This window comes from Pseudophryne corroboree, chromosome 6 (assembly GCF_028390025.1).
Source record: "Pseudophryne corroboree isolate aPseCor3 chromosome 6, aPseCor3.hap2, whole genome shotgun sequence".
Taxonomy (NCBI): domain Eukaryota; kingdom Metazoa; phylum Chordata; class Amphibia; order Anura; family Myobatrachidae; genus Pseudophryne; species Pseudophryne corroboree.
Genome location: NC_086449.1, coordinates 164859411 through 164885353, shown reverse-complemented (window position 1 = coordinate 164885353; position 25943 = coordinate 164859411). Strand labels below are relative to the sequence as shown.

General features: G+C 47.0%; 2 protein-coding genes across 2 annotated transcripts in view; one reads left to right on the top strand and one right to left on the bottom strand.

The window, feature by feature from the left end:
- Positions 1-25943, top strand: part of LOC134936813 (pyroglutamylated RF-amide peptide receptor-like) — a 304639-nt gene that overhangs the window by 174926 nt on the left and 103770 nt on the right. The gene's annotated exons all lie outside the window — the stretch shown is intronic.
- Positions 8515-9936, bottom strand: LOC134935095 (uncharacterized). Its single transcript, XM_063930374.1, has 2 exons — positions 9358-9936; positions 8515-9275 (listed from the first exon to the last, which is right to left on the bottom strand). The coding sequence occupies exons 1-2, from the start codon at positions 9757-9759 to the stop codon at positions 8700-8702; spliced, it is 978 nt and encodes a 325-aa protein (XP_063786444.1). The 5' UTR covers positions 9760-9936; the 3' UTR covers positions 8515-8699.

Sequence of the window (25943 nt, the reverse complement as noted above, 5' to 3'; positions counted from 1 at the left end):
ACAGTAGTCCACTGCTCTACCTACCTCTGTGTCGTCAAGTATACTATCCATCCATACCTGTGGTGCATTTTAGTTGTTGTGCGCAGTATATATAGTAGGAGGACAGTGCGTAATTTTGCTGACCACCAGTATATAATATATAGCAGTACGGTACAGTAGTCCACTGCTCTACCTACCTCTGTGTCATCAAGTATACTATCCATCCATACCTGTGGTGCATTTAAGTTTTGCGCAGTAGTAGGAGGACAGTGCATAATTTTGCTGACCACCAGTATATAATCTATAGCAGTACGGTACAGTAGTCCACTGCTCTACCTACCTCTGTGTCGTCAAGTATACTATCCATCCATACCTGTGGTGCATTTAAGTTTTGTGCAGTAGTAGGAGGACAGTGCATAATTTTGCTGACCACCAGTATATAATATATAGCAGTACGGTACAGTAGTCCACTGCTCTACCTACCGCTGTGTCATCAAGTATACTATCCATCCATACCTGTGGTGCATTTTAGTTGTTGTTCACAGTATATATAGTAGAAGGACAGTGCATAATTTTGCTGACCACCAGTATATAATCTATAGCAGTACGGTACAGTAGTCCACTGTTCTACCTACCTCTGTGTCGTCAAGTATACTATCCATCCATACCTGTGGTGCATTTTAGTTGTTGTGCGCAGTATATATAGTTGGAGGACAGTGCATAATTTTGCTGACCACCAGAGGTGCGGTCCCTTTGGCGCGGTTGGGATAAAAGATAGAGAGGTACCTAGTCAAATGGTGGTGGTAGGGGATTCTATCATCAGGAAGGCAGATAGGGCAATCTGCTACCGGGACCGTGATCGCCGTACAGTCTGTTGTCTCCCGGGTGCTCGGGTACGGCACATCGCGGACCGGGTAGATAGATTGTTGGGAGGGGCTGGCAAAGACCCGGCGGTCTTGGTGCACGTTGGCACCAATGACAAAGTTAGCGGAAGGTGGGATGTCCTTAAGAAAGACTATAGGGACTTAGGAAAGAAACTGAAGGCAAGGACATCTAAGGTAATATTCTCGGAATTATTACCAGTGCCACGCGCTAGTCCAGGGAGGCAGAGGGAGATTAGGGAGGTAAATGTGTGGCTTAGGGATTGGTGCAGGAAAGAGGGGTTTGTGTTCCTGGAACACTGGACGGACTTCTCAGTCAGGCGCCATCTCTTTTGTCGTGACGGATTGCACCTGACTGAGGAGGGGGCAGCGGTGCTGGGGGGAAGGATGGTTAGAAGGTTGGAGGAGATTTTAAACTAGGAGCCTGGGGGGAGGGTTTAGCTAGAAACTACGGGTCATGCAGTGAGAATAGTGGGGACGGCAGTAGTAAACGAAATGGGGGAGAAGTTGAGGGGAGGGTAAGAGCAGGCGGTAAGGTTACTAACATGGGTACTAAAAGGGATTTTACCAAAGCACTAACCAATGACGATTACAGGTCATCCTTGCCACATAAGGTGAAAGATGTCCCTAACGCAAGGGAAAATACTTATCTTAGTTGTATGTATGTAAACGCCAGAAGCATTACTGGTAAAAAGGGTGAACTAGAAATACTTGCAGCAAGCAAACAGTATGATATTATAGGCATTACTGAAACTTGGTGGGATGAATCTCATGATTGGACAGTCAATCTAGAGGGCTATACACTGTTTAGGAGAGACAGACTAAATAAAAAGGGTGGAGGGGTGTGTCTGTACGTAAAGCCGTTTTTAAAACCTAATATATGGGAAGATCGTCAGGAGGGGACTGTAGACACTGTTGAGACATTATGGGTAGAAATTGCATGCGGGGAAAAAGGAACAAAAAAGTTAGTATTGGGTGTATGCTATAGGCCGCCTGGTATCAACGCATCTGATGATGAATTGTTACTAAAGCAAATTGAAAAAGCAGCAGGAGTAGGAGACATAGTAGTGATGGGAGATTTTAACTATCCAGAGATAAACTGGAAAAACGATTCATGTGATACTGCTAGGGGCAGTATGTTTTTAAACACACTAAATGATAACTACCTAGTCCAACTAATTGAGGAACCAACTAGGTACAATGCAATCTTAGACCTGGTATTAACAAACAATCAGGATTTGGTATCGGGTATTATAGTAGGGGAACCCATAGGAAACAGCGACCACAATATGGTCACATTCAATATCAGTTTCTACAAACAGCCCTATACTGGCTCAACTAGGACTTTAAACTTTAGCAAAGCCAACTTTGAAATGATGAGGGTATTTTTTAGGGATATTGAATGGGAAGGTTTGTTTTTAGGAAAAAATACTACGGAGAAATGGGAGGTACTAAAATTCCTGCTAGCTAAAAATACACTCAAATATATTCCTATGAGTAGCAAAAAAAGGGAATAAAAATCATAAACCGATGTGGCTTAACAAAAAGATTAAGGAACTTATGGGCAAGAAAAGGCGAGCATTTAAAAAATACAAATCTGACGGGGATGCAGAGTCATTTCAGCAATATAAGGAATGTAACAAAAATTGCAAAAAGGAAATAAGAGCGGCTAAAGTAGAAACTGAAAAACTAGTAGCAAAGGAAAGCAAAGCGAATCCCCAAAAATTCTTTAAATACATTAATAGCAAGAGATTAAAAAAGGAGAGTATAGGCCCTTTGAAAGACAAGTTGGGAGTCTTAAGCAAAAATGATAATGACATAGCGGACACACTAAATGAGTTTTTTTCAACAGTATTCACTAGAGAGGACCCAATTCAGGGACTGACACACAATCTCAATAATGACAATATCACACTGATTGGTACTTATTTAAGCGAGGAAGTAGTCTGTGACCGATTAAAACATTTAAAGATTAATAAATCACCAGGGCCCGATGGTATTCATCCAAGGGTTCTAATGGAGCTTCACTCTGAACTGGCAAGACCACTATCTTTGATCTTTGAGGATTCAGTTATATCAGGTATGGTTCCCAAAGACTGGCGTATAGCGGAAGTAGTGCCTATATTCAAAAAGGGAAGTAAAGCTGAACCAGGTAATTATAGACCAGTTAGTCTTACATCTATAGTGGGGAAAGTATTGGAAGGTATTCTAAGAGATAGTATTCAGAAGTTCCTTGAAACCAATAAGGTCATTAAAAGGAATCAACATGGGTTTATGAAGGACAGATCCTGTCAAACCAACTTACTTGGCTTTTATGAAACAGTAAGCGCAAACCTAGATCAGGGTAAAGACGTGGATGTAATCTTTTTAGACTTTGCCAAAGCGTTCGATACTGTACCACACATGAGACTTATATACAAGCTACAAGAATCAGGGCTAGGAAGCACAATATGCACTTGGGTCAAAAACTGGTTAGATAATAGGAAGCAGCGCGTTGTGGTTAATGGATCTTTTTCAACTTGGACTGAAGTGCTAAGTGGTGTGCCGCAAGGCTCAGTATTAGGACCGCTATTGTTCAATATTTTCATTAACGACCTAACAGAAGGTCTAGAGAGCATGGTGTCAATTTTTGCAGATGATACCAAATTGTGTAAGGCTATAAATACAGAGGAGGATGCCGAGTCTCTTCAGAACGACTTAGTTAAATTAGAAGCATGGGCAGCCAAATGGAGAATGCGCTTCAACACAGACAAGTGTAAGGTAATGCACTGTGGTAACAAGAACAAAAATTACACCTACCTACTAAATGGGGTAAAATTAGGGGATTCTGTACTGGAAAAGGACTTAGGTGTCCTCATAGATAGCAAGCTAAGAAGTAGTATCCAAAGTAGGACTGCAGCAAAGAAGGCTAATAAGATATTAGCATGCATAAAACGGGGTATTGATGCTAGGGACGAGAGTATTATACTCCCGTTATATAAATCACTAGTGAGGCCACACCTTGAATACTGTGTACAGTTCTGGGCACCGTACTACAAAAAGGATATCCTGGAGCTTGAAAAGGTACAGAGGAGGGCGACCAAACTAATTAAGGGCATGGAGACGATGGAATACAAGGAAAGGCTTGAAAGACTAGGCATGTTTACATTGGAAAAGCGGAGACTAAAGGCCCATACTCACAGAGAGATTTCTGCAAGAGATGTGTTCTGAGCAATTTATCACGGGAGATGTCCCTTGAACATCCCGGTGTCTAGATCTCCCATACACACGTGAGATCTGTGTTGAGCAATCTGTGCTGAGCAATCTGTGCTGAGCAATCTGTGCTAAACAAAAAAAAAAACTATTTAAATAGTGGGTTGGTATTATAGTGAGGGGGGTGGGGAGAGTGTGTCTTTTTCTAAACAAAAAAAAGACCTTTTTAAATAGTGGGTTGGTATTATAGGGGAGGGGCAGGGGCGGAACTGTGGGAGGCAGTGGAGTCGGCTGCCGCCGGGCTCCTGGCCACAAGGGGGCGCATCTCCTCCACTGTCTCCCGCAGCCTGAGGACTGCGCTGCTATTGCAGATGGAGGAGCTGTGTCAATGACACGGAAGCTGCCTCCTGTAGAGAGAGATGGCACTGGCTGCAGCTAGGGGGAGCTCCAGAGCACAGCTCCTCCCGGGCCCTTAGTAAGCCACCCGAGGGAAGCTCAGAACTCTCTGCTCCTCCATGCTCTGGATGATAGCCAAAGGTAGGCACTGTGTGGGGGGTGGGGGAGAGGTGTATTTGGGGGGAAGTACTGTGTTTTGTGTGTGCTTGTTTTTAAGTGAGGTGTGTGTGTTTTTAAGGAAAGTTGTACATTCAAGTAAAAGAGGCATGTGTGTGTGTGATGTGTGTGAGTGGCATGTGTGTGAGAGGCATGTATGTGTATGTAAGTGGGAGGCATGTGTATGTAAGTGAGAGGCATGTGTGTGTGTGTGTGTGTGTGAGAGAGGCATGTGTATGTAAGTGGGAGGCATGTGTATGTAAGTGAGAGGCATGTGTGTGTGTGTGAGAGGCATGTGTATGTAAGGGGCCCTACACACTCGGCGATGCGCCGCCGAGGTGGCCGACGAGCGACCCAGCGGCGGGGGGGCAGTGACGGGGGGAGTGAAGTTTCTTCACTCCCCCCGTCACCCGGCTCCGTAGACTTGTAGGCAAATATGGACGATCTCGTCCATATTGGCCGGCATGCACAGCCGACATGGCCCCAGCGATGAACGAGCGCGGGGTCGCGCATCGTTCATCGCTGGGGACTCCACACTGCACGATATGAACGATATCTCGTTCATTAATGAACAAGATCGTTCATATCGTGCAGTGAAATCGCTATGTGTGTAGGGCCTATAAGTGAGAGGCATGTGTATGTAAGTGAGAGGCATGTGTATGTGAGAGGCATGTGTATGTGAGAGGCATGTGTATGTGAGAGGCACGTGTGTGAGAGGTGTGTGTGAGAGGTGTATGTAAGTGAGAGGCGTGTGTGTTTAAGTGAGACGTGTGTTTAAGTGAATGAGGCGTTTGTCTTTTTTTTAATATATATCTAGTGTTCACGCTAGGTGTCTGCCCCTTTTTTAGACAGCTGAATCCCGCCCTGCCCATTTTTGTGCGCCCTGCCGCCCCGCCGTTTGCTGCCTGCCGGACCCCGCCACGTCGCCGGATCCAGCCGTGCGCCGCCGGACCCGGTACGTACATGAGAGTCCCCCTGGGCTAAATTAACCTTGTAAGTATTTTGCAGCTGTAAACATTAATCTCAGTGCTTTCTACCTGGTGCAGTGTGCCTCAGTGCTCTCTACCTGGTGCAGTGTGCCTCAGTGCTCTACCTGGTGCAGTGTGCCTCAGTGCTCCCTACCTGGTGCAGTGTGCCATTAGTGCTCCCTACCTGGTGCAGTGTGCCATTAGTGCTCCCTACCTGGTGCAGTGTGCCTGAGTGCTCCCTACCTGGTGCAGTGTGCCTGAGTGCTCCCTACCTGGTGCAGTGTGCCTGAGTGCTCTCTACCTGGTGCAGTGTGCCTCAGTGCTCTCTACCTGGTGCAGTGTGCCTCAGTGCTCTCTACCTGGTGCAGTGTGCCTCAGTGCTCTCTACCTGGTGCAGTGTGCCTCAGTGCTCTCTACCTGGTGCAGTGTGCCTCAGTGCTCTCTACCTGGTGCAGTGTGCCTCAGTGCTCTCTACCTGGTGCAGTGTGCCTCAGTGCTCTCTACCTGGTGCAGTGTGCCTCAGTGCTCTCTACCTGGTGCAATGTGCCTCAGTGCTCCCTACCTGACGCAATGTGTATAATGTGCTTTATCTGGCGCAATGTGTATAATGTGCTCTATCTGGCGCAATGTGTATAATGTGCTCTATCTGGCGCAATATGTATAACGTGCTCTAGCCTCTACCTGGCGCAGTGTGTATAGGAGGTTCTAACTGGTGCAATGTGTATTAGGGGCACTACCGTGTGGTGTAATGTGAATTGACACTATTATGTGGCCACGCCCCTTCCCCACGAAACAACGCCCCTAGATTTTTGCTGCGCACCTTCGGTGCGCACTGTCCATGTTTTGCCCATAGGAATGGGAGCACCAAGCATTATAGTATGTACCTAAGTTTGCCCATTTAACTTAAAAATTTACCCTCACGAATGAAAAATGTGCCCTCCCCGTGATCAGCACCCTGCCCTAAAAAAAAAATACTACAGTGAACACTAATTATATTGGCACACCGCTGCGCCAAAGCATCTCCATGGAGACCTGGTGGGTGAGGGAGCACTGTAGGTGTACTATAATGGTATGCTGGTGTCTGTTTTATTGTAATGACTGACTTGGAATGCGTCCACTTTCTATGTGTATCTATATTACTATTGGGAAAGGTACCTGAGCACCCTTCTACTGTTCACCATGGGTGCGGGATAGCTACATATGGTATGTGTGTGTATGTGTAGGGGGGCACCAAAATGTATCATGCCTCCGGGCGACTGGGACGAACTTACGCCACTGGGGAGGGGAGGGTGTGTCTTTTTCTGTTGTGTCCGCATCTCTCCTCCTACAAAAAGTGGATCTCTATATTATAACTATAAAGGTTATTTTAGCATAGTCTTGATGGCTATAGTTAATGCCAACTATGAGTTCATATTTGTGGATGTGGGGAAAAATGGAAGAGCATCCGATGGCGGATCAATCAAAGATACTGTGTTTTATGAGAGGCTGCTTTGCAACCAATTAGACCTACCGAAAGCTGAGGACTGCATGCATGGCTTGAATTATGTGTTTGTGGCAGATGAAGCCTTTGCTCTGCACGAGCACATCATGAAACCCTACCCACAAAGGAACTTATCCAAGGAGAAACGCATTTTTAATTATCGGCTCTCAAGGGCCCGCCGCATAGTTGAAAACGCATTTGGGATCTTGAGTAGTAGGTTCAGAATTTTCCACTCTGCTATTGGCCTAAGGGTGGATAAAATAGACTGGGTTGTGTTGGCCTGCTGTGTTCTACACAATTATCTAAGGCGTAAGACTGGCCCAAAATGCCCCCCATCTACTACTCCGGCTAACAACCCTGATGTGGACTCTGCCAGGCTGCCTGCTCAGGCCGACAACTCTGATGTGGACTTTGCCAGGTTGCCTGCTCAGGCCGACAACTCTGATGTGGACTCTGCCAGGTTGCCTGCTCAGGCCGACAACTCTGATGTGGACTCTGCTAGGTTGCCTGGACTTGAAAGGCCACAGTCCACACCTAATCCCACTTTAAAGGCTAGAAAGGTCAGGGACGACTACCTGACCTTTTTTAATGGAGTAGGTGCAGTGGATTGGCAAGACTCCTACATTTAACTGCTTTTATGTTTGATAGACATTACATATGCTTGATTGGTTTTATATTTTATTGTATTTTTTTTATTTATTTCCAAAATAAAAATGTATCTTGTTTTAAACTTCTGTTGTCAGAGTATGTACCTGTGTGTGTTTTGCATGTATATTAAAAAACAACGTAGCCATGAGGAACTCTGGGGTCAGGTATACCCAGGACACTTCACGACTGCGTCGTTTTTTGTGGGGGATAAGTGAGGACTAATGGGATCCAACAGTGTGAACCAAGTCAGGCATACCTGTGTGTGCCATCACCCCTGTGTTCCGTCCCAGTCACTGTATCACCTCTGTGTCTGAGGGGGCGCAAATTTACAGTTTGCAGGAGGGCGCCGGACACCATAGCACTGGCCCTGGGAATCAGTATGATATCCCGGCAGCAGGCATCCCGACAGTCATAATCCCAACGTCGGGATGGCGGCCACCGGAATGCCGGCAGCGGCTCGAGCGCAAAGAAGCCCCTTGTGGCTCGCTTTGCTTGCCAAATTTTTAGTCTCCCTCTATGGGTGTCATGGACACCCACAGGGGGAGAATATGTCAGGATTGTGGCTATTGGGAACCCGACGCAGAGATCTTAACCGCATCCCTCTGTAATAAATGTCCCCTTTAACAGTACCTTGAAGGTAGGATTGTCCTCACTTATCTCCCCTTAAAAAAAATTTTTTTTAAGGGGGGATAAGTGAGGACAAATTTGGTACAACAGCATTCCTATCATAACTCCCCCAAAAATTAAAAATATAATGATAAACCATAAAAAATACACAACACTTCTTTTTTGTTTTGAAAATAATTTACTTATAAAAATATATTAATTTTTAACACTTATGCAACTGGATTCATCGATAAGAATGACCAATATCCCAACGTTCAAAAGTCCAGGACAAAAAACCGACACTATGGTAACTATGAACAACATAAAAGAGTCGAGGAAACATGGAACAATTTGTCCAACGGAAACTAAAAAACTAATAAAAAAAATTATAATTTAATAATTGAAAAAAGTAGCCTCGTCCTCTGGGGGGAGCTGTGTACTCAGCATTGCTGAGTACAATCCAGTGGACAAAGTGCTGGTGGGAGGAGTGGGCAGAGTGGGTGTAGGTGGGGGTCCCGGCGAAAAAAAAGGGCGCTGTGGCGGAGGATTACCCGGCGGATAATAGTATGGTTGGGGATAAGGATACTGGGACTGTGGGGCATTTCGTGCGCGCCGCACAGGATTTGACATTAGATCCAGGTCATCGGATAGGTCATTATCCTCGGCCCTTCTCAATACATCAAATACTATGCGCCTGAAAGTTCTAAAAACAGTTTCGGGCATTACACGTATCTGAGATTCTATCGTGTTTGAAAATTGACGATAGAAGTCTGGTGGCCTATTAAGCATTTCCTCTGCCCGTTGGATAAATTGAACCGTGCTGGAGGATGCAGAATCGGAACTCAATGATGAATTCTTTTGTCTCCGCCTTGGTGGTGCTGTCGACCGAGATGGTGCTGACTCCTCACCACTGAGCTCCAGTTCTGTTGCCTCTGTTGCGGAAGTGTTCATTACCTCCGGGGTAGATTCCTGTAAAAAAAAAAGAAAATAAAACATTAGGGCGTTGATTAAACAATGATAAAGTTGAACATTTTAAAGTGTTTTAACTTACCGGATTAAGGGTCCCCTCTTCCTCTGGCGTCTTAGGAGACTCTTTATCCAGGCTACCCTGTCCATGTAATTTCGCCTCTCTCTCCAAAAGGAACTTCATCTGTTCATAATACCATAGCGTCGGCTGGTAAACATCATCAGTTCCGGCTCCTGAACGTTGAGACTCGATCACGCGTGTGTGTTCCTTCTTGAACACCGTCCGCAAGTTTGCTATCTTCTTCTTCGCCCAAAGTAGATCAGCATCACTGTTATGGGCTTTGCTGTACTCCACCAATTGTCTGTAGGCCTGATCCTTCTTCTGTCTGTTTGAAAAATCCTTGCTACGGACCTTCCACAGACATTCGCTGGCCCGATACACATCAATGAATCCAGTTGTGAACTCCCGGTCCATGTAAGAAGCCATTGCTGTGAGAAAAATAAAACAACACTATTTAAATAACAAGCAAGGAAAAACTTTAATAAAATATGTTGACCCTCGCATTAAAAAAACCATGCCGCTTATACACGTGTTGCGCCAGGAAATGGTGCTTATACACACGCTGCGCCAGGTAAAGCCGCTTATACACACATTGCAACCAGGTAAAGCCACTTAAGCACCACAAACATATAGTAACACCCCCTATCCCCCCCCCCCGCCTGCTAATACAGCTTCAAAGCACATTAAGCAGCCTGTCTAATCATACGGATACATCCATCTTCTCCTAGACCGCTATCACCAGCCGCATCACACTCCCCCATATATGTATCGCTCGATACACAGGACAGCCTCATAAAAACATAATTAATAACAACCCCCCCCCCCCCCACCCGGCTGTTAATACAGCCCACACTCCAGTGGCGTGTGGCGAGGTCAGTGGCTGGTGAGGCACTACAGCCATAATGTTCGCCGAATCCTGCCGATGACCCCCTACTGCCGCCGAGCCAATGCCCGCTACTGCCCCTGTGCCGATGCCCGCTGCCACCGCCAATGGCTTACAAACTCGCCCACCATCAACTTACCCAGCCCTCCACCCAGGGCCGGTGCTAGGGTGTTCGGCGCCCCCCCTGCAAACTATAAATTTGCGCCCTCCCATATTCCTTTGGCGCGCACCGGGAAAAGGGGTGTGGTCTCACAAGTAAGGGGCATAGCCACACAATAGTACCCCCATTCAAAATTACGCCACAATGTAGCACAATCTTATTCATCATATACGTAATGCCCCACAAGTAGTAGTAGCATCCTTATACATAGTGCACCCCCAGTAGTAGTAGCGTCCTTATACGTAAGGCCCCCCAAGTAGTAGTATTATTGTTATATCTAATGCCCCCCAAGTAATAGTAGCATCCTATACATAATGCTCCCCCCAAGTAGTAGTATCTTCCTTATACGTAATGACCCCCCTAGTAGTAGCATTGTTACACGTAATGGCCCCCCCATTAGTAGCGTTGTTACACGTAATGGCCCCCCCATTAGTGGACATTACTTAGTGGACATTCCCCATTAATGGAGAAGGGTCTGAATGGGTTAAAAAATAAAAAAAATGCGTGAGGTCCCCCCTCCTAAGTATAACCAGCCTCGGGCTCTTTGAGCCGGGCCTGGTTGTTTAAATACTGGGGGAAAAATTGGACAGGGGTTCCCCGTATTTAGACAACCAGCACCGGGCTCTTAGTCCGGTCCTGGTTCCAAAAATACGGGGGACAAAAGATGTAGGGGTCCCCCGTATTTTTAAAACCAGCACCGGGCTCCACTAGCCAGGGACATAATGCCACAGCCGGGGGACACATTTATGTAGGTCCCTGCGGCCGTGGCATTACCCCCCCAACTAGTCACACCTGGCCGGGGTTCCCTGGAGGAGTGGGGACCCCTTAAATCAAGGGGTCCCCCCCTTCAGGCACCCAAGGGCCAGGGGTGAAGCCCGAGGCTGTCCCCAGCACCCCTGGGCGGTGGGTGCCGGGCTGATAGCCATGAGTATGTAAAAAAAAAGAATATTGTTTTTTGTTGTGGAACTACAAGGCCCAGCAAGCCTCCCCCGCTTGCTGGTACTTGGAGAACCTCAAGTACCAGCATGCGGGGAAATAACGGGCCCGCTGGTACCTGTAGTTCTACAACAACAAAAAATACCCAAATAAAAACACAACACACACACCGTGAAAGTAAAAATTTATTAAATACACACTTACACACTCACACATACTTACCTACATCCCACGCCGGTCACGTCCACTTGTCCAGTAGAATCCAATAGGGGTACCTGTAACAATGAGAGACAGATTACTTACCTACATCCCACGCCGGTCACGTCCACTTGTCCAGTAGAATCCAATAGGGGCACCTGTAAAAATTAAAATTACACTGACAAACGAAGTAATCCACAGGAGGAGAGAGATAGAGAGAGAGAAATAGAGAGAAATTAATGAATATTATGCAATCACTGATGTGGGAGGACGTTAGCACAGACAGGGGGGAGTGCTGCTACTGGCTGGGAGGACGGAGCCGGGGGAGGAACGAGGGGGAAGGGGAAATTCCTACCCAGCCACCGCACACATGCGCCGCGCCGGAAGAGGCAGTTATTATTAATGTACTGCCGGGGTGGGGGGGGGGGGGGGCTGGGTGTGACACTGTTATTATTAATATACTACCAGCGGGGGAGGGGGGAGGGGCGGGGGCACCGTTATTGATGTTAACTGGGCTGTATGTATTTACAGCCGGGGGGTGGGGTGACACCATTATTATTAATGTACTACTAGCCGGTGGGGGGGGGGGGGGGGAGAGACCATTATTATTGATGTTAACTGGGCACTTGTGTGGGTTGTATTAACAGCCGTGTGGGGGGGGTTCACTACGATCTGCCGGCGACCAGCATACCGGCGCCGGGAGCCCGACAGCCGGCATACCGACACTTATTCGACCCCCCTGGAGGGAGAATAAAATAGTGTGGTGCGCCACCGTGCCCGTAGCGTGGTGAGCGCAGCGAGCCCGCAAGGGGCTCATTTGCGCTCGCCACACTGTCGGTAAGCCGGCGGCCGGCCTCCCGGCGCCGGTATGCTGGTCGCCGGCAGATCGTAGTGAACCCCCCCCACACGGCTGTTAATACAACCCACACAAGTGCCCAGTTAACATCAATAATAATGGTCTCCCCCCCCCCCCCCCACCGGCTAGTAGTACATTAATAATAATGGTGTCACCCCACCCCCCGGCTGTAAATACATACAGCACAGTTAACATCAATAACGGTGCCCCGCCCCTCCCCCCCTCCCCCGCTGGTAGTATATTAATAATAACAGTGTCACACCCAGCCCCCCCCCCCCCCCCCACCACGGCAGTACATTAATAATAACAGTGTCACACACCCCCCCCCCCCCCCCGGCAGTATATTAATAATAACAGTGTCACACACACACACACTCCCCCCTATAAATACATGCATGAAAATGGTGTGTGTGTGTGTGTGTCCCCTCACGGCTGTTAATACAGCCCGGTCGATAACAAGGGGCTCAGCGCACCGCACGCAAACACCCCCCCCCCCCCCCCCGGCACCCATCAATGCCGTTTATGCTGCCCACAGCGCACCCGTTGGCACTTACCGTTTTGCTGCTGCTGCTGCTGACGTGCGTTGCGCTGGCTGGCTGTAGCTGGTGTGACTCTAGTCTGTGGTGGTGAAGCAGGAGACGGAGACGGAGACGGAGGCGGGACCAGCAGAGGAAGAAGACGAAGGCGGGACCAGGAGAGGCAGGAGGCGGAGGTTGGACCCGGCAGAGGACGGAGTGGCAGAGGAGAGTGACGTACATCGCTGTAGCACGTCGCTCATTCTGTACACACGAGCGATGTGCTAAGCGACTGTACTAGATTTTGCCTGCATGCAGGCCAATCTACAATCAGCGATAGCGATGCGCGGGGCTGCGCATCGCTATCGCTTTATGGCATACACACTGAGATATGTATGCTTAATTTCTAAGCAATCTAGTCAGATTGCTTAGATTTTAAGCACAGATCTCTCCGTGTGTACCCCCCTTAAGAGGGGATATGATCAACATCTACAAATATATAAGGGGACAATACACAGAGCTTGCGCGGGACCTGTTTTTGGTTAGATCAACACAGAGGACTCGTGGACACTCGCTCAGGTTAGAGGAGAGGAGATTCCGCACAATACGGCGTAAAGGCTTTTTCACGGTAAGGACAATACGTGTTTGGAATTCCCTGCCCGAGGGAGTTGTAATGGCGGAATCTGTCAACACCTTTAAGAATGGGTTAGATAAATTCCTATTGGAAAATTATATCCAGGGGTATGGTGCATAGTCATGCATTATAGTTACTATAAATAGGGATAAAATGCAATGGCTGACAGCAGCATCAGTCAGAAATTTTAGTCAAATCATCATGCATAGGACACCACAAATAGGTTGAACTCGATGGACAATTGTCTTTTTTCAACCTCAGATACTATGTTACTATGTTACTATGTTACCAGTATATAATATATAGCAGTACGGTACAGTAGTCCACTGCTCTACCTACCTCTGTGTCGTCAAGTATACTATCCATCCATACCTGTGGGGCATTTCAGTTTTGCGCAGTAGTAGGAGGACAGTGCATAATTTTGCTGACCACCAGTATATAATATATAGCAGTATGGCACAGTAGTCCACTGCTCTACCTACCTCTGTGTCGTCAAGTATACTATCCATCTGTGGTGCATTTTAGATGTTGTGCGCAGTATATATAGTCGGAGGACAGTGCATAATTTTGCTGACCACCAGTATATAATATATAGCAGTACGGTACAGTAGTCCACTGCTCTACCTACCTCTGTGTCGTCGAGTATACTATCCATCCATACCTGTGGTGCATTTAAGTTTTGCGCAGTAGTAGGAGGACAGTGCATAATTTTGCTGACCACCAGTATATAATATATAGCAGTACGGTACAGTAGTCCACTGCTCTACCTACCGCTGTGTCGTCAAGTATACTATCCATCCATACCTGTGGTGCATTTTAGTTGTTGTGCGCAGTATATATAGTAGGAGGACAGTGCATAATTTTGCTGACCACCAGTATATAATATATAGCAGTACGGTACAGTAGGCCATTGCTATTGATATATTACTGGCATATAATTCCACACATTAAAAAATGGAGAACAAAAATGTGGAGGGTAAAATAGGGAAAGATCAAGATCCACTTCCACCTCATGCTGAAGCTGCTGCCACTAGTCATGGCCGAGACGATGAAATGCCATCAACGTCGTCTGCCAAGGCCGATGCCCAATGTCATAGTAGAGAGCATGTAAAATCCCAAAAACAAAAGTTCCGTAAAATGATCCAAAAATCTAAATTAAAAGTGTCTGAGGAGAAGCGTAAACTTGCCAATATGCCATTTACGACACGGAGTGGCAACGAACGGCTGAGGCCCTGGCCTATGTTCATGGCTAGTGGTTCAGATTCACATGAGGATGGAAGCACTCATCCTCTCGCTAGAAAAATGAAAAGACTTAAGCTGGCCAAAGCACAACAAAGAACTGTGCGTTCTTCTAAATCACAAATCCCCAAGGAGAGTCCAATTGTGTTGGTTGCGATGCCTGACCTTCCCAACACTGGACGGGAAGAGGTGGCGCCTTCCACCATTTGCACGCCCCCTGCAAGTGCTGGAAGGAGCACCCGCAGTCCAGTTCCTGATAGTCAAATTGAAGATGTCACTGTTGAAGTACACCAGGATGAGGATATGGGTGTCGCTGGCGCTGAGGAGGAAATTGACAAGGAGGATTCTGATGGTGAGGTGGTTTGTTTAAGTCAGGCACCCGGGGAGACACCTGTTGTCCGTGGTACGAATAGGGCCATTGACATGCCTGGTCAAATTACAAAAAAAATCACCTCTTCTGTGTGGAATTATTTCAACAGAAATGCGGACAACTGGTGTCAAGCCGTGTGTTGCCTTTGTCAAGCTGTAATAAGTAGGGGTAAGGACGTTAACCACCTAGGAACATCCTCCCTTATACGTCACCTGGAGCGCATTCATCAGAAGTCATTGACAAGTTCAAAAACTTTGGGTGACAGCGGAAGCAGTCCACTGCCAACTAAATCCCTTCCTCTTGTAACCAAGCTCCTGCAAACCACACCACCAACTCCCTCAGTGTCAATTTCCTCCTTAGACAGGAAAGCCAATAGTCCTGCAGGCCATGTCACTGTCAAGTCTGACGAGTCCTCTCCTGCCTGGGATTCCTCCGATGCATCCTTGAGTGTAACGCCTACTGCTGCTGGCGCTGCTGTTGTTGCTGCTGGGAGTCGATCGTCATCCCAGAGGGGAAGTTGGAAGACCACCTGTACTACTTCCAGTAAGCAATTGACTGTCCAACAGTCCTTTGCGAGGAAGATGAAATATCACAGCAGTCATCCTGCTGCAAAGCGGATAACTCAGGCCTTGGCAGCCTGGGTGGTGTTAAACGTGTTTCCGGTATCCACCGTTAATTCACAGGAAACTAGAGATTTGCTTGAGGTACTGTGTTCCCGGTACCAAATACCATCTATGTTCCATTTCTCTAGGCAGGCGCTACCGAGAATGTACACAGACCTCAGAAAAAGAGTCACCGGTGTCCTAAAAAATGCAGTTGTACCCAATGTCCACTTAACCACGGACATGTGGACAAGTGGAGCAGGGCAGACTAAGGACTATATGACTGTGACAGCCCACTGGGTAGATGTATTGCCTACCGCAGCAAGAACAGCAGCGGCGGCACCAGTAGCAGCATCTCGCAAACGCCAACTCATTCCTAGGCAGGCTATGCTTTGTATCACCGCTTTCCATAAGAGTCACACAGCTGACAACCTCTTACGGAAACTGAGGAACATCATCGCAGAATGGCTTACCCCAATTGGACTCTCCTGGGGATTTGTGACATCGGACAACGCCACCAATATTGTGCGTGCATTACATGTGGGCAAATTCCAGCACGTCCCATGTTTTGCACATACATTGAATTTGGTGGTGCAGAATTATTAAAAAAACGACAGGGGCGTGCATGAGATGCTGTCGGTGGCCCGAAGAATTGCAGGCCACTTTCGGCATTCAGCCACCGCGTGCCGAAGACTGGAGCACCAGCAAACACTCCTGAACCTGCCCCGCCATCATCTGAAGCAAGAGGTGGAATTCAACCCTCTATATGCTTCAGAGGATGGAGGAGCAGCAAAAGGCCATTCAAGCCTATACAGCTGCCTATGATATAGGCAAAGGAGGGGGAATGCACCTGACTCAAGCGCAGTGGAGAATGATTTCAACGTTGTGCAAGGTTCTGCAACCCTTTGAACTTGCCACACGTGAAGTCAGTTCAGACACTGCCAGCCTGAGTCAGGTCATTCCCCTCATCAGGCTTTTGCAGAAGAAGCTGGAGAGATTGAAGGAGGAGCTAAAACAGAGCGATTCCGCTAGGCATGTGGGACTTGTGGATGGAGCCCTTAATTCGCTTAACCAGGATTCACGGGTGGTCAATCTGTTGAAATCAGAGCACTACATTTTGGCCACCGTGCTCGATCCTAGATTTAAAACCTACGTTGGATCTCTCTTTCCGGCAGACACAAGTCTGCAGAGGTTCAAAGACCTGCTGGTGAGAAAATTGTCAAGTCAAGCGGAACGTGACCCGTCAACAGCTCCTCCTTCACATTCTCCCACAAATGGGGCTGCGAGGAAAAGGCTAAGAATTCCGAGCCCACCCGCTGGTGGTGATGCAGGGCAGTCTGGAGCGAGTGCTGACATCTGGTCCGGACTGAAGGACCTGGCAACGATTACTGACATGTCGTCTACTGTCACTGCATATGATTCTGTCACCATTGAAAGAATGGTGGAGGATTATATGAGTAACCGCATCCAAGAAGGCACGTCAGACAGTCCGTACGTATACTGGCAGGAAAAAGAGGCAATTTGGAGGCCCTTGCACAAACTGGCTTTATTTTACCTAAGTTGCCCCCCCTCCAGTGTGTACTCCGAAAGAGTGTTTAGTGCAGCCGCTCACCTTGTCAGCAATCGGCGTACGAGGTTACTTCCAGAAAATGTGGAGATGATGTTCATGAAAATGAATTACAATCAATTCCTCCGTGGAGACATTCACCAGCAATTGCCTCCAGAAAGTACACAGGGACCTGAGATGGTGGATTCCAGTAGGGGCGAATTAATAATCTGTGAGGAGGGGGATGTACACAGTGAAAGGGGTGAGGAATCGGACGATAAGGAGGAGGTGGACATCTTGCCTCTGTAGAGCCAGTTTGTGCAAGGAGAGATTAATTGCTTCTTTTTTGGTGGGGGCCCAAACCAACCAGTCATTTCAGTCACAGTCGTGTGGCAGACCCTGTCGCTGAAATGATGGGTTTGTTAAAGTGTGCATGTCCTGTTTATACAACATAAGGGTGGGTGGGAGGGCCCAAGGATAATTCCATCTTGCATCTCTGTTTTTCTTTAATTTATCTTTGCATCATGTGCTGTTTGGGGACTATGTTTTGAAGTGCCATCCCGTCTGACACTGCAGTGCCACTCCTAGATGGGCCAGTTGTTTGTGTCGGCCACTTGGGTCGCTTAGCTTAACCATCCAGCGACCTTGGTGCACCTCTTTTTTTCTTTGCATCATGTGCTGTTTGGGGACTATTTTTTAAATCTGCCATCCTGTCTGACACTGCAGTGCCACTCCTAGATGGGCTAGGTGTTTGTGTCGGCCACTTGGGTCGCTTAGCTTAGTCACACAGCGACCTTGGTGCACCTCTTTTTTTCTTTGCATCATGTGCTGTTTGGGGACTATTTTTTGAAGTGCCATCCTGTCTGACACTGCAGTGCCACTCCTAGATGGGCCAGGTGTTTGTGTCGGCCACTTGGGTCGCTTAGCTTAGTCATCCAGCGACCTCGGTGCAAATTTTAGGACTAAAAATAATATTGTGAGGTGTTCAGAATAGACTGGAAATGAGTGGAAATTATGGTTATTGAGGTTAATAATACTATAGGATCAAAATTACCCCCAAATTCTATGATTTAAGCTGTTTTTGAGGGTTTTTTGTAAAAAAAAAAACACCCAAATCCAAAACACACCCGAATCCGACAAAAAATTTTCAGGGAGGTTTTGCCAAAACGCGTCCAAATCCAAAACTTGGCCGCGGAACCTAATCCAAAACCAAAACACAAAACCCGAAAAATGTCCGGTGCACATCTCTATAACAACAGCCACAAGTCCTTTACAGTGTGGTTGTGTTGTGCTGCATCAGACCAGTGGTAGTGTCCTGTCCATCAGTCATTCCAGTGACAAGGCAGTCACAGTGGTATACGCTGCTGCTATATGTACACTGCTACAGTATTATAATAATATAATAACAACAACCACAAGTCCCTTACAGTGTGGTTGTGTTGTGCTGCATCAGACCAGTGGTAGTGTCCTGTCCATCAGTCATTCCAGTGACGAGGCAGTCACAGTGGTATATGCTGCTGCTATATGTACACTGCTACAGTATTATAATAATATAATAACAACAACCACAAGTCCCTTACAGTATTGCTGTGTTGTGCTGCATCAGACCAGTGGTAGTGTCCTGTCCATCAGTCATTCCAGTGACGAGGCAGTCACAGTGGTACACGCTGCTGCTATATGTCTACTGCTACAGTATTATAATAATAATAATAACAACAACAACCACAAGTCCCTTACAGTGTTGTTGTGTTGTGCTGCATCAGATCAGTGGTAGTGTCCTGGCCATCAGTCATTCCTGTGCCGCATATTGGGGGTAATTCCAAGTTGATCGCAGCAGGAACTTTGTTAGCAGTTGGGCAAAACCATGTGCACTGCAGGGGAGGCAGATATAACATGTGCAGAGAGAGTTAGATTTGGGTGGGGTGTGTTCAATCTGCAATCTAAATTGCAGTTTAAAAATAAAGCAGCCAGTATTTACCCTGCACAGAAACAAAATAACCCACCCAAATCTAACTCTCTCTGCACATGTTATATTTGCCTCACCTGCAGTGCACATGGTTTTGCCCAACTGCTAAAAAATTTCCTGCTGCGATCAACTTGGAATTACCCCCCTTGTCTTTATATAACTCCCAAAAAATAATGGAGAACAAAAATTTGAAGGATAAAATAGGGAAAAATCAAAAACCACTTCCTCCTAGTGCTGAAGCTGCTGCCACTAACCATGACATAGACGATGAAATGCCATCAACGTCGTCTGCCAAGGCCGATGCCCAATGTGATAGTAGAGGGCATGTAAAATCCAAAAAGCCAAAGTTCAGTAAAAAGAACCAAAAAAAGAAATTTAAATCGTCTGAGGAGAAACGTAAACTTACCAATATGCCATTTACGACACGGAGTGGGAAGGAACGGCTGAGGCCCTGGCCTATGTTCATGGCTAGTGTTTCAGCTTCACATGACGATGGAAGCCCTCATCCCCTCGCTAGAAAAATTAAAAGCGTTAAACTGGAAAGAGCACAGAAGAGAACTGTGCATTCTGACTCGAGATGGTATCTCAAATCCCCAAGGAGAGTCCAAGTGTGTCGGCGGTTGCGATGCCTGACCTTACCAACACAGGACGGGAAGAGGTGACTCCTTCCACCATTTGAATGAGCACTCACAGACCAGTTCCTTATATTGAAATTAAAGATGTCACTGTTGAAGTACACCAGGATGAGGATATGGGTGTTGCTGGCGCTGAGGAGGAAGTTGACAATGAGGATTCTGATGGTGATGTGGTTTGTTTAAGTCAGGCACCGGGGGAAACACCTGTTGTCCGTGGGATGAAGAAGCCCATTGTGATGCCTGGGCAAGCTACCAAAAAAAGCCACCTCTTCGGTGTGGAATTATTTCTCCACAAATCCGGACAATGGATGTCAAGCCATCAGTTGCTCTGTGAATCTGTTAACCACCTAGGAACATCCTCCCTTATGTCACCTGCTGCGCATTCATCATAAGTCAGTGTCAAGTTGTGAAACTTTGGGTAAGAGCGTAAGCAGTCCACTGACACCTAAATCCCTTCGTTCTCCTGTACCCAAGCTCCTGCAAGCCACACCACCAACTCCCTCAACGTCAACTTCCTCCTCAGTCAGGAATGTCAGTAGTCCTGTAGGCCATGTCACTGTCAAGACTGAGGAGTCCTCTCCTAACCGGGATTCCTCCGGAGGATCCTTGAGTGGTATGCCTGTTGTTGCTGCCGCTGCTGTTGTTGCTGCTGGGAGTTGATTGTCATCCCTGAGGGGAAGTCGGAAGACCACTTGTACTACTTCCAGTAAGCAATTGATTGTCCAACAGTCCTTTGCGAGGAAGATGAAATATCACAGCAGTCATCCTGTTGCAAAGCGGATAACTCAGGCCTTGACAACTATGTTGGTGTTAGACGTGCATCCGGTATCCGCCGTTAGTTCACAGGGACTTAGAGAATTGCTTGAGGTAGTGTGTCCCAGGTACCAAATCCCATCTAGGTTCTACTTCTCTAGGCAGCGATACCGAGAATGTACACAGACCTCAGAAAAAGAGTCACCAGTGTCCTAAAAAATGCAGTTGTACCCACTGTCCACTTAACCATGGACATGTGGGCAAGTGGAGCAGGGCAAACTAAGGACTATATGACTGTGACAGCCCACTGGGTAGATGTATTGCCTCCCGCAGCAACAACAGCGGCGGCACCAGTAGCAGCATCTTGCAAACGCCAACTCGTTCCTAGGCAGGCTATGCTTTGTATCACCGCTTTCCATAAGAGGCACACAGCTGACATCCTCTTACGGAAACTGAGGAACATCATCACAGATTGGCTTACCCCAATTGGACTCTCCTGGGGATTTCTGACTTTGGACTACGCCACCGATATTGTGCGTGCATTACATGTGGGCAAATTCCATCACGTCCCATGTTTTGCACATACAATGAATTTGGTGGTGCAGAATTTTTTAAAAAACAACAGGGGCGTGCAGGAGATGCTGTCGGTGGCCCGAAGAATTGCAGGCCACTTTCGGCATTCAGCCACCGCGTGCCGAAGACTGGAGCACCAGCAAACACTCCTGAACATGCCCTGCCATCAGGTGAAGCAAGAGGTGGTAACGAGGTGGAATTCAACCCTCTGTATGCTTCAGAGGATGGAAGAGCAGCAAAAGGCCATTCAAGCCTATACATCTGCTTACGATATAGACAAAGGAGGGGGAATGCACCTGACTCAAGCGCAGTGGAGAATGATTTCAACATTGTGCAAGGTTCTCCAACCCTTTGAACTTCCCACACGTGAAGTCAGTTCAGACACTGCCAGCCTAAGTCAAGTCATTCCCCTCATCAGGCTTTTGCAGAAGCAGCTGGAGAGATTGAAGGAGGAGCTAAAATGGAGCGATTCTGCTAGGCATGTGGGACTTGTGGATGGAGCCCTTCATTCGCTTAACCAGGATTCACGGGTGGTCAATCTGATGAAATCAGAGCACTACATTTTGGCCACCGTGCTTGATCCTAGGTTTAAAGTCTACGTTGTATCTCTCTTTCCGGCAGACACAAGTCTGCAGATGTTCAAAGACCTGCTGGTGAGACATCCAGTGTGTACGCCGAAAGAGTGTTTAGTGCAGCCGGTAACCTTGTCAGCGATCGGCGTAGGAGGGTACTTCCAGAAAATGTGGAGAATATGATGTTCATCAAAATTAATTATAATCAATTCCTCCGTGGAGACATTTACCAGCAATTGCCTCCAGAAAGTACACAGGGACCTGTGATGGTGGATTCCAGTGGGGACGAATTAATACTCTGTGAGGAGGGGGATGTACACAGTGAAAGGGATGAGGAATCGGACGATGAGGAGGAGGTGAACATCCTGCCTCTGCAGAGCCAGTTTGTGCAAGGAGAGTTTGATTGGTTCGTTTGGGTCCCCATCAAAAAAGAAGCAATCATTTCAGCCACAGTCGTGTGGCAGACCCTGTGGCTGAAATGATGGGTTTGTTAAAGTGTGCATGTCCTGTTTATAGAACATAAGGGTGGGTGGGAGGATGGGTGGGAGGGCCCAAGGACAATTCCATCTTGCACATCTTTTTTTTAATCTTTGCATCATGTGCTGTTTGGGGACTATTTTTTTGAAGTGCCATCCTGTCTGACACTGCAGTGCCACTCCTAGATGGGCCAGGTGTTTGTGCTGCCCACTTGGGTTACTTAGCTTAGTCATCCAGCGACCTTGGTGCAAATTTTAGGACTAAAAATAATATTGTGAGGTGTGAGGTGTTCAGAATAGACTGGAAATAAGTGGAAATTATGGTTTTTGAGGTTAAAAATACTATAGGATCACAATTACCCCCAAATTCCATGATTTAAGCTGTTTTTGAGGGGGGGGTTTAAAAAAAAAAACCTGAATCCAAAACACACCCGAATCCGACAAAAATTCTTAAGGAGGTTTTCCCAAAATGCGTCCGAATCCAAAACATGACTGCGGAACCGAATCCAAAACCAAAATACAAAACCCGAAAAATGCCCGCTGCACCTCTCTACTGGTAACATTTCTGCCAATTCAGCCTCTTAACCAAGTACCTGGCCCTGTTACAGTGTTCTCTCCCTCCATTGCCCCATCTGCGATGTTAATAGCTCCAGTCCTTTTCCCAAGATCCTGCGCTGGGAGCCAACCTCCGGCAACCCCCGCGACTTCGGCACCCAGGACACGGTCACCAGGATGATGGTAGGCGGCACTGGAGGCAGCAGGGAGCTTGCCTACTGACGTGGTGGCTCTAGTGACCCCGGAGTCATCACTCTGAGATGGACTGATGGAGTACAGAGCCAGCTCTCCCAGTGTTCGCAGTAGTCCTCGTACCCAGCATCAGAACATCACCGCAGGCAAACTGGATCCACCCAGAGCAGTCCGGAACCACAGTGGCCAGGTACATGAGCAGCAGGCCAGGTAACAGCACTTCTCGCTCGCTCCATTATTGCCCGTGACAGTCCCTGAAGTACAAGCCCTGCAGCCGCTGCGTCCATGCGCCACTCCAAGGGTTTTCGCCATGTCAACACGGCATTAGGAAGGAAGCATTAAAAATAGATTTTAAAAACTATTCTTTTTTTTTATTATTACTTTTTCTTTATTTCATTTATGTTTATTTATGTCCCCCCACACATGCTTGCATAGGCTGGCCCTGGCCCTGGGAGAGCTGAGGGTAATTGGTGCCTGCTGGGCCTGTTTTTCAATGCTGTAGGATTTAAGCAGACTCCAACAGGTACACGCTTGTAATCAGTGGCCCCCTCACCCGTACCTGGCAGCAGCAGCTGCAGCTCTTCTCCTCAGCCCAGCACGTGCTGCTGTTTGCTGGGCTGCAGTGTGACCAGGGGGATCCGGTCTATAAATCTGCACTAAAAAGGTCTACCGTCAATAGGTCAACCACTAATGGTAAATATACATCAGGTCGACAGGGTAAAAAGGTTCGACATGTAAGATGTAGACATGTAAAAGGTAGACTTTCCAAAAGGTGAACAGGGACAAAAGGTCAAGATGACAATGGTCAACTCACATATGGTCGACACAGATTTTATTTTATTTTTTTCCCATCTTGTTCAACTTTTTCATACTTTACCATCCACGGCGAGTGAAGCGATGGTACGTGGTACACTAATGAGACTTACTTCTGGCAGAAAAGTGACAAAACACCCCCCAAAAAATGAAAAAATCGAGTCTACCTTTCTTGTGTCGACCTTTTCCACATCAGCCTTTTGACCCAGTTGACCTATTCTACTGTATATCTAGTCTATGTCGACCTTTTGACCCTGTCGACCTAATGCATGTCTACAATTAGTGGTAGACCTATTGACAGTAGACCTTTTTAGTGTAGATCTAATAATCCACACCCATGGCCAGGGAGGCACTTAAAATATTTTTTTTTCTAAGGCTGCATGATCACACCTCCTATGATTAGGCCACGCCCCTTGAAAAGTACCTAGGCCAGGCTCTCTACTGCCCTGCTTGTAACTAGTTACATCTACGTAGAAAACATTTGTAAATTGGGTAGGCTCATATACTGTTCTTATTCTCTCTAATTTAATCTTAAAAAGGTGCCGCACATTAAGTGGACAGGTATCCTGGGCAGTGGAGTTACTAAGCAGAATTATAAAGCATTCCAGAGTGTGGCCCTGGTAGCTAATGTCATGTGCAGCGGGCATTAGCCTATATTAGCCTGTGGGCTACTATAATGCAGGTCCCTCTTTGTCATCCCCCACTGATTCATGTGTCAGCCGTCAGCTATGCATGATCGGTATGCACTCTGGAGCCAAACCAGCTCTACTTCACCCGTAGAAGCTGTTATCAGAGCCCATCTCCCAGGAAGAGCTTGTTACTAAATTCCCGTGGAAATATTAATTAAGTAGTTCCTATACACTAGAGCATCATTTCCATCCGAATCAGAATGTCATATCAGCTGGATTGTTCAGTGCGTACACCTAACCTGTGCGCTTCCGCGGTTGCATGCGATATCTTCCAGCCGTCGCACTGAGCGGCCAACTGGACGATATTGCATCGCCATACAGTGTAATGAAGGGCAGAATGAGTGATCATTCCATCCTTCATTACATAGTTGTGATATGTCGTACGGGTACACATCGTTCTAATGTGTACTCTGCCTTAGTATAAGGGTGATGTATTATACTGGAGATATCTTATCATATCTACACCATGAAGGACTCATATCATATCATATCATATCATGAAGGTCATATCGACCTCTAGAAAACAGCAAGTTAGTTAATATACAAAGCTCCAAAGCAGAAGCCTCTCTGAGCTTGTCCCGTATGGCTAATGCCATTGTAGCCTATAGGTTACCTTTTCACCATGGAGGGATCGTGGATCCCTCCCCAGCAGCCTATACTTGCAAATGTACACCAAAATGGCCACACATGCCCAGTACGTCAGCCGGTCTGTAAATAACAAAATCTATAATACAGGTGGAACTCGATGGACATTTGTCATTTTTCAACCTCAACAACTGTGTAACTATGTAACTACTGTATGTATGTTGTATCACTACTTTTCACTCTTCATCAGGATGGGCTCTTAGAGCTACCATTGTTGCAACAAGAGAACTATTCAATTAATGCAGAGACAGTTCATTGTTATTCCCTTTTTCCTGTCAGCCTCTATTAAAAGCCAATTCACATCTGGCAGGCCACAAGAAAATGACAGCTGCTAGTCTTGCATCAATAGTAATTGACTATGTAATCAGTTGACTGATTTGCAAATGGGCAATGAGCTAGCAAAATTAACTCAGCACATTGCAGGTGTTTTATTACCTTTGAGAAACCTGTAACAAAAACCTCTGACTTCTAATGGCAATCACAGAAAAATTGGGCATGTGATAATTCTAGAAGTCACTGGAATTATGACATGGCAATAGAAGTGAGAATGCAGGTTGACGCTTTTAAACAAGGAGTTGGGGGGGCCTGTTCATCATTGGGGAGGTGGATGTATTCAACTCGCCACAACTGGCAGTGGTAGATACTTAATTATCGGAGCAATTCAGTATAGCTACGATGTGACGACAGCTGCTGCGAAGCGCTGTCCCCCGCTATCGCTAAAATTGCAGTTACTTACCGGTACCAATGCGCACGTGCGACCTGAGTTCATACATGTGCACCTTCCCAAAGGCAGGAGCAGGGC

Coding starts and splice junctions, on each gene's coding strand:
- LOC134935095 (XM_063930374.1), bottom strand. CDS start 9,759: ATGGCTTCTTACATGGACCGGGAGTTCACAACTGGATTCATTGATGTG. Junction 9,276..9,357: donor AAGAGGGGACCCTTAATCCG/GTAAGTTAAAAC, acceptor TTTTTTTTACAG/GAATCTACCCCGGAGGTAAT.